Below are 9,368 nucleotides of genomic sequence, written 5' to 3' on the forward strand. Positions count from 1 at the left end.
GTTGTTTGGTACCGGCGCTTCGGAGTCTCGAAGCTTGGTGGGCGATCTCCGGTGGACGCAGCGATCACGAGGCTTCGTCGTTTTTGTCGATCTGCCGTTATCTGCATTTATTTCTTTTCTTTTTTCTCTTTCTTTTTTGGGCGTGTTTGTGTTGCTTCCGCCCCAGCCCCTATCGTGGGTTGTATCGGATGGTTGCTTTGTAATACAAAACGGAGGGAAACCCTTTTTCTTAACTTCTATATGTTTAAAGATCCTTCTGAAAGGGCGCCGTTATTTTTTGGCGGTAATACCTCCCCGCGTCAAGACACACTGTAATTTGCACTTGCTAAAACAAGGAGGCGCACACTTAAATGGATCGGAGTGATGGATTCATAAAATAAGTGAAACAAGCTAATCATGTGGTTCTGTTTGTTCAACACTCCAAGAAGGCATAAACTCAGGCCATGACACCAGTTATGACTGCACTGCAAATCTCGTGCCATGCTACGGTTTGCCCGTTGCCTCATGACTATCAGCAGCGGGGCATGGCCGCGAGACCGCCGAGCCATCGACGACGGCCCCATTGCTGGGTTCGCCGCCGCCGATTTTCTTCTCCTCGTCGTCTTCCGCAGTTTCCGTGGCAACGATGTCCCTTCCCTTGCCCCAGAGCACGGTGTACAGGCCCACGACTATGAACACGGCGCCGATCATGCTGGTTGAAGGCAACACAACGCACCAAACGATACGAGCAATCAGTATCCGGGTCGCCAAATTTTGAAGAATGCATCGACCGAATCGATCGATCACCCGTACCTGCCGACGCGTATCTTCTCGCCGAGGATGCCCCACCCGACGACGGCGACGATGATGAGCATCATGGGGCTGAACATGGACACGAACACCGGCCCGCGCACCTGGATGCACCACGACATCACCGCGATCACAATCCCGGACGCCACTACCCCCTGCATATATGCATATGTACATGTTCTGTTAAAGTTCCACCACAGCATACTGAACAAACTAATTCACATCGTGTCTAATGGTCTGGACAATGGTGAGAATGTGATCTTATTACCGCGTAGAGCGAGCCAATGAGCCTGATGTCGAACCCGAGCGCCCACGCCGAGAGCCTGTGCTCCGCGGCCACCGCGATGGCGCCGCACTGGACGCTGGCCATGGACGCCATCAGCACCGTGGTCGTGTACGGGGACGCGTAGCTGTTGGACATCTTCTTCTGCCACCACCGCCAAAATGATCGATCGATCACCTTAACTTGTACACGCGAATCTGCAGATAGCTCGTCCGTATGTAGTACATACCTGAACGATGAACCAGACGGCCCACGCGACATTTGAGGCGATGACCAGGGCGGCTCCGAGGGCCGCAGTGTGCCCGCCGGCGTGGGCCGCGGCCTCGGCGGCCATGGTGCGCTGGACGTACGGCCAGTGGATCGGGGAGGCCAGGGTCCTGACGAGGGGGCCCCTGTAGAAGGTCATCAGCATGGAGCCGACCACGCAGAGGGCCGTGCCGCCCACCTTGGCCTTCCCGGCGAGCGCCGCCACGGGCTCCATCTTGAGCGCGGCCGCTAGCGCGAAGGTCACCGCCGGGAGGGTGTTGTTCAGCGCGGACGCCACGGTCGGGCGGCTGTACTTGAGGCCCACGAAGTAGAACACCTGGTTCATCGTCGCACTGCCACATAACCACCAAAGTGTGTACATATAATCAGATTCAGACTAATATTGTCAGTTAGCTTTTGCTATTGCTTACAATACAAAATTAACCCCAATTTACATTTGGAAGACCATATTTGTGAAAAACTTTTTTTCATTCATAATAATATTTCAAATCTTGAATTCATAAACATGGATGCATAAATTTAGGAATTTGGTACTCCCTCAGGTCCAAATTAATTGGCCCACCTTAGTACAACTTTAGTACAAAGTTATACTAAAGTTGCGTGTTTCACAAATATCTCAATCTCTGGACTAAAATAATGGGCTTTGCGCAACTTCCCTAAAAGAAGTGTCTCACTAGTTCAATCAGGACTAAAATGTATTTATTTCTAATAAACTAAGAATGCTTGGAGGAAAATGTTTTGCTGACAACTAAATTTAAAATAAAATACAAAAATCAATTGTAAATCTAGTAATAAGCCATTGGTAAGGTACATATATATCAGTTCAGACTTCAGAGCGCAGATGACTCTCAATCAGTTGCAAAAGGAAAAAAGATCATACCCAACAACGGAGCATACGAAAATTTGTAATAGTGTCTTCTTGCTAATTGAGTCCCAAGTTTTTCTGCATCCATAATCATATGAAATCATATTGCGTAAGAACAGTGAGGTAATTAATTCATTGATGATACTACTAGATATGGATGGGCCACTCATGGAGGAAGGATATATTCACTCATTGTTGAATGCATAATACTAGCAGCTATTCACATAAATACTCCTTTTCCAAACTAAATGTAGTAATAAGTAGAAAATATGTATTATCTCAAGGATGTGGTACTACTCCGTACTATTGGATTTGCATTCAATAAATATTTCCAATGAATTTTTTTTTTATGAACATAACACACGTCTTCTGGACCAGAGTAAGTATTGCCTATTACATGTAGTACGTCAAATTTATGCCAACAACTCAACAATATTAAATACATGATTTTCTTAGATGAACTACTTAACCAGGAAGACATCACATTGTAAATCCATGGCCAAAAAAATGACAAGAACCGGTAGCTGCGTACATTACATCTTAGATCAAGAAGTCATCTGAAAACAAGAAACTTCCTTTTATGAAAGGTGGACTCATCTCCTTCTAAATAAAACGCTGATTTGCAGAACGCCTTGTGCTTTAATGTGTAACATATAAAGCCATCACGAAATCAGAAATGTTTATAGAAGAAACTAAATCATACCGTTCGAAGAAGAAAGCAAAGGGAGCAAGGAAGACAGCCCCAAGAAGATTTCGGTAGGTGATGAGCACGTAAGGGCTCATGCCGGACGCCATGGTGAGCTTTGACAACACATTCAGACCAGCAAGACCCAGTTGCACCAGGATCATACCAACGACAGGCAAATAATTGCCAACACTTCCCATATCTAGCTATCCAGTACGAACATACCCCCTCGATCTGCAGCCCTTTGCTTGAAGGTAGTGATATTCTTGAGGTAAAGAGAGGGGTGCAGGAGTACGGATTGAGGACTCAAGAGAAGCTGTATAATGTGGCATATATATAGGGGTATAACTAGTGGTTCAGCTGTAGTGTAGTTTCAAAATGGAAGTATTCTTAATTCACGCTGAAATCATGCAGCTATCCTGCAGATATCGTACGTATCTCCCGGGGTAAAGCGTCCGTGTTGATTAGGTGCTTTGTTTACCCGGCTTATCCATTGGTGTGGAGTGTGAACTTGCACAAACCGCTGCATGTATCCTGCCACCGTTGCTACTGCTAATTAATGCAATTAAAAAGGAAAGAAAATAGCAAGAGAGTGCAGTTAGGATAAGGATCTTGAATTCGAAGGAGATAAGCACTAGCTCTCCTTTTTTTTCCCGTGCCACGAGCAGTCATCCTGCTATTACTATCATGCAATGTCAACTAGACATATTGATGACATGATATAGTATTTACTGAGAAAAAGAAATGAGTAATATTCCCTCCGTTTCAAAATATATAAGCATTTTTGAGATTTCAATAAGTATTACATACGGTTGTATATAGACGCATTTTAGAGTGTAGATTCACTCATTTTGCTCTATATGTAGTCCATATTAAAATCTGAAAAAGATTTATACTTAAGAACGAAGGAAGTATCAAATATTGTATCATAATAAATGAGGTTACATTATATAAAATAATAAATGAATCCATCTAAAATACTCTATGACCAGCCTTATATTTGGTCGGATACATTCTCCTCCTTCCTAAGAAAACTGGGCAAGATAGATTAAGTGGGCAGATAGGAAAGTACAGCCTCTCAAAGTAATTTTTTTTTGTAAATAAGCAAATAGCCTAAGATTCTCTCCAATGGTTATAAGATAGTTGTTGACAGAATTTCCAACACATATATGTTGTGAGGACATGTCATAGAATAATAAGGAGAAATAGACTCAGCTACACCGTACTAAAGAATAAATGTGTAGTATTAAGTTGATACAACTAATATGGTTCAGCTCAGAGTTTCTCCTATGAATATGTAGTTATTCAAATAATCGTAGCGGCGGACACCTATCTATCCTCCACTCCACATGCCACCGGCGGCCGGCCCCGGTCCTCCATCGCGTGCGGCCATGCAATGGAGTGCCTCCGCCAAGCAGACGCATGTCAACCTTGTTGGCATAGCCTTGACCTCCGCCACCAGTGGTCGAGTTCTTGTCGTCGGTACGCACATGTAAAAGTTGGACCAATCTGTTGGGTCGATTTGGTTTGGACACACGTATACGTACAACCAAATTCATGCAGCTGTATGCACATGTAAAAGTTGGACCAATCTTCTCTCTCCTCTTATATCTCCTCCAACTAGGCAAAATTTGACGCACCCTATTATACTTGTTATGATTGTCCAATGACATAACAGATATGAGTATCATACTCCCTCCGTTTTTAAATATAAGTCATTTTTTAGATTTCAATAAGGACTATATACGGATGTACATAGACGCATTTTAGAGTGTAGATTTACCCATTTTGATCCGTATATAGTCCGTATTGAAATCTTCAAAAATACTTATACTTAGGAACGAAGGAAGTATCAAATATTGTATCATAATAAATGAGGTGCTACTATACGTTATATAAAATAATAAATGAATTCATCTGAAATACTCTATGACCAACCTTATATTTGGTCGGATACATTCTCCTTCTAAGAAAATGGGTGAATAGCTCCCGTGCGACGTTTTTGACATGAATTGAAAATGATGCAACTTAGTTGGTGAAAATAGCACTCGCCCGATGTTTTACATGGCAATAATAGTCGGCACGCGACACAGGCCTTAAGCACAAGACATATCGCTATCCATTTGGATTTTGGGAGTCAGCAGGACCCACAACTTATGCACGTCAGCGCTGGACTGATCAACTTGTCTACTGATCGCGGGACCCACAACTTATCCACGTCAGCGCTAGAACCACAACTTATCCACTGCCTGCGGGACCCACCACATATCACATGGTCGCGATGTCCAGTTCAGCCTCTCGCCCCTCATGGTCGTGGTATGGTGTAGTGCTGATGACCAGGTGCCCGGACTGACCACGCATCGCGCCATTGAAGCATTTGACAACCAAGTCGGAGGACAATGGAAACTATGGACGCGAATTTTTGAAATGCGAGAGCAAAGCAGAGGCGGGCATGGTTTGATCTATGTTCTCCACAACCTTTTTATTTGATTTCTGCCCCTAGATTTGTTGTTTTTTCCCACAGATTTGGGATTTAGGGTTTCGCTTCCATTTTCAAAATTTGAAGAAATGCAAGCATTTCGAGTGGCTGGATGAATACATTGAGAGGCTTCAACTAAAGGGCTCAACTGATTTGAGGCAGGGCGCAACTCAGGAGCTTGATCTGCCTTCGACTGTAGAGAAATTTGGCTCGGACAGTGTCGCTCCGACGGTGGGGGTTGCAGAACTGAAGGTGGAATTGAAGAAGGTGAACAATAACTTAAGGCAGTTGATCGATCTGAAGAAGCAGGCAAATCTACTGGCTGCAGGATTTTATTTCTGTATAATTTCTTTGGGATTTGTTTACATGCTGATCATTAGTCGTTAGAAATTGTTATTAGTGTTTCAGTCAGCTTGTATGTGCGCAATGTCATGTAAGCTTAACTCCAAGGATAATTTCCTCTCTGGCTTTCCCTAATGATTCAAAGGAGGCAGCAATTCGAATGAATTTCTCTCTGCAGCTTCAGTCCGACGGAGTGCGGAACAGAGTGCAAGCAGAGTTCTTTAGTTTTTTTAAGAATCATTTCTGCAGTTGTTGGGCCGTGGTGTGGAGATGAGTTTTTTTTTGAGACAAACTCCGAAGCTTTTTATTCCGACGTCACAATGTTTACAGGGACGAAAGAAAGACCGCCCGGCTGTCCCAACCAAACATGTCGGCCAGCCGGGAGGGATAATGCATGCTTCGTGAGCTTGTGAGCCTCGATATTCGAGCTCCTAAATTCGTGAGAAATATTACAAACTTGGAAAGATAGTGAATGCTCTATTATTTCATGTATGATCGCTCCATACTCTGTCGGATTCTTTTCTTGGATATCTTGTACCACCACCTTCACATCGGAGGCCACCTGGATGTTTGTCACGTTCAAATCGTCAGCTAGAGCTAGAGCCTCCCTGATCGCCATGCATTCGAGAGTCGCCGGATCTGAAATACCTCTGAAGACCACAGCCGAGGCTCCCAAGAAGTGTCCGTCTGAATCTCTAGAGATCGCTGCGACAGCTCCATGTCCTCTTCCCCTTCCCACTGTAGCATCAACATTAAACTTTGCCAGCCCTCCAGGTGGAGCGATCGACCCTGATCGTCGTGGCACAGGTCTTGCACTCTGCCTCGAGTTGATGGACTGCAGTGCGTTGAGTTCATTCACGTAATAGTGTACAAATGCTTGGACAGAAGACGGACTTTGATAGATATGCTCATATATTGCCTTGCGGCGTGCTCCCCACAGTGCCCAAAGAGTGACCACAAAGTTTGTAAACTCATCATGAGATAGCGCCTCTTGCATGGAGAAAAGCCACCTCTTCGGATCCGGTTCCTCGTTTTTGTTCAGCACATCAATAATGTGTTCAGAAGACAGCGCCCATGTGCTTCGGGAGACAGTGCAATTTAACAGCGCGTGCCTCCAAGTATCTTCAGCTCCGCATAGGCTACACGCGGCCGAATCCGCCATGTTTCGGTGATGTAACAGTGTAGCCGTCGGAGTGGTACGCCTAGCAAATCTCCACAGGAAGACCTTGAGTTTCGATGGTACCTTGATTCCCCAAAGTTTTGTCCAACCATCGCCATCATCGTGTGTGTGAGAAGATCCATCTTGCTCATATAACCAAGCTTCACGACTCAATTTTCTCTGCTGAATCATCCTATAGGCGGTTCTCACCGAGAATATCCCCCGCCGGTCTTCACTCCATGCCCAAAAATTGTCAATCTGACTGGTGCAAAGAGGGATCTGCAATATTGCCTCCGCATCAATCGGTATAAAGGTTGACCGAACTAGCTGCTCATTCCACGAGGATGTAGCGTGGTTGATTAGTTCTGACACTTTCTGTGGCGGATGTTGGATAAGAGATGTGATCGGTCGCTTCATAAGTGAGCTAGGTAGCCAATTGTCAGTCCATATGTCGGTAGTTTCACCGTTTCCAATTCTCCTTACTAGTCCTTGCACCATAATGTCTCTCCCGTCCAGAATAGCACGCCAGATCTGTGATGGATGGTGGCCCAATTCTGCTTCAAACAAGGATACGTCCGGGAAATAAACGCTCTTGAGAATGCGTGCGCTCAAGGATGTAGGGTTTTGGAGCATACGCCAAGCCTACAACTACACAGGATGCGATTCCTCAGGAAAAAACACAAGATATTGGGCCCAAAGTAAAATACAAGCCCATATACTTTGGGACAAGCCCACATACTAAACAACTTCTGTTCTAAAGAGAACTAAACAGCTTCTATACCCGTTTTGCTCCGACAAAAAAATATTGCACAATATTTTTTTATCTTTGTGGCTGCATGAACTAGGTGGCTTGTGTAAATATAGTATATTGTTTGCAAAAAAAGTTTCAAATATAGAGTATTGTTTGCAAAAAATTCACTAAAAGGATTTTTGTGTGTGTGTGGCTTGTGTAAAAAAGAGAAATTTCATTGCTACAAAATGAATTTTCAGGTGTCATTTTTTTGTTTTTTTACACAGTCCACAAAAATGTCTTTTTTTGACGTTTTTAAATGCATTTAATTTTTTTATATAATGGGTGTATCTAGACCTACAAGCCAAAACACCGTGTCCAAATAGCAGCACAATATTGCACGAACAAATCGGGTAGCTCTGTCAAAAAACAATCAACAACTCAAAAAAATCAAATATATAGTAGCAAGAACTTAATAATAGAAAGACACATAACAAACATAGACAGTTCGGGCCAACCAAGCCCACATCACGAACATATAGTATGCTTACAACTTAAGATAACAGAAGACAAATATAGATAGATAGATTTTGCTAAAAAAAGATAGATAGACAGATGGGTAGATCTAAACCCTAGCCACCGCCGTCTCGACCTTGCTCCTCCTTGCTCCTCCTCCAGGCGCCCTTCACAGCTCCTCTGGGGTGTTGTCATTGGGGTACGGTAGAGTGTGCCTGTGCTCCGTGGTGGGGAAGATGTTGGTGTAGTGCGTGAAGATGTTGTGGGTGGTGAAAGCGATGAACTCATAGCCACACCAGAACACGCAGCTAAGGAGGTATAACACGCCGAAGGGGTTGGTGAAATTGGCAAGGATAGAAACCACAACCCCATGGATGACCTCCTCGACGTTGTACATCCTTGGAGATCCCCGGGGGAGGTGGCGGTAGCCGGCCGCAAGGAAGAACTCGGTGAAGTCCCTTGCACCCCTCCACCGTGACATCGCCCACACACAGTGGGTGCTCTCAACGTACACCCTAGTGGGGTAGAGCCTCTCTGGCATGGTGGGGGCATGCGGTAGGTTGGTCCGGTGTACTGCATGGCTGCGGCGGGTTGTTCTTGGTTTGCTGGTCTTCGGGGTTGTCTGTGGCGAAGAAGAAGAAGGGCAGATGAGAGAGGATGGAAGATGGATGAGGGGTGTGAGAGTAAGAGGAAGGTGCTAGGTGGCTTAAATAGTTGTAGTGCGACATGGTATTTCAGCGTGGCAGGAATGGGGTCAAATGTGAACAAGTTTTCCCACCCACCACGGCATCGGGAGTGTACACACGTGGGAAACCGTGGTTTGAATCAATAGCTATAATGCGGCGTTTCGGTGCTGCACTCTGTGGCATCGGTCGGGTCACACGGGGACAGGTCTGGGGCGCGTGCTCGTTCGCGTTTGTGCATGCATGCAACATAGGCTGAAGTGGGGTACCTGGCTGCGCGTGCACATGCATGCAACATAGGCTCACAGCTCGGGGCAGCGAACAACGATGGACAACACTCGGTCCAACGGTCCAACAGGTGAGCTTCTTTACCACAGCCCAACGATGCGCATGCATGGCAGCCCACCCTCGAGCGCAGAACAAACCAAGCGCAAAAAACAAATGAAACCAGGCGTTTTCAAATCCAGCCAATCACAGCGCAGAACGAGCGTCATGCGGATCGCTGACGTAGCACTGCATGCTGATCCACACTGTTTGACGCGCAGTGATTCAACGGTCAGGAATGGTTGG

General features: G+C 45.3%; 1 protein-coding gene across 1 annotated transcript; it reads right to left on the reverse strand.

Moving 5' to 3' along the window:
* Positions 1 to 346: 346 nt before the first annotated feature.
* Positions 347 to 3,168, reverse strand: LOC109782418 (WAT1-related protein At1g09380-like). The gene is made up of 6 exons (XM_040396871.3): positions 2,908 to 3,168; positions 2,220 to 2,282; positions 1,302 to 1,671; positions 1,058 to 1,216; positions 793 to 944; positions 347 to 691 (listed from the first exon to the last, which is right to left on the reverse strand). The coding sequence occupies exons 1-6, from the start codon at positions 3,087 to 3,089 to the stop codon at positions 484 to 486; spliced, it is 1,134 nt and encodes a 377-aa protein (XP_040252805.1). The 5' UTR covers positions 3,090 to 3,168; the 3' UTR covers positions 347 to 483.
* Between the last annotated feature and the right edge of the window lie 6,200 nt (positions 3,169 to 9,368).

Source organism: Aegilops tauschii, chromosome 7 (genome assembly GCF_002575655.3).
Source record: "Aegilops tauschii subsp. strangulata cultivar AL8/78 chromosome 7, Aet v6.0, whole genome shotgun sequence".
Classification (NCBI taxonomy): domain Eukaryota; kingdom Viridiplantae; phylum Streptophyta; class Magnoliopsida; order Poales; family Poaceae; genus Aegilops; species Aegilops tauschii.

Excerpts from the sequence above, each read along its gene's own strand:
- LOC109782418 (XM_040396871.3), bottom strand. The coding sequence starts at position 3,089 with ATGGGAAGTGTTGGCAATTATTTGCCTGTCGTTGGTATGATCCTGGTG. Across the intron at positions 1,672-2,219 it reads TTCGTATGCTCCGTTGTTGG|TGCGACGATGAACCAGGTGT; the intron begins GTATGATCTTTT and ends GTTATGTGGCAG. Across the intron at positions 1,217-1,301 it reads CCGTCTGGTTCATCGTTCAG|AAGAAGATGTCCAACAGCTA; the intron begins GTATGTACTACA and ends CGGTGGTGGCAG.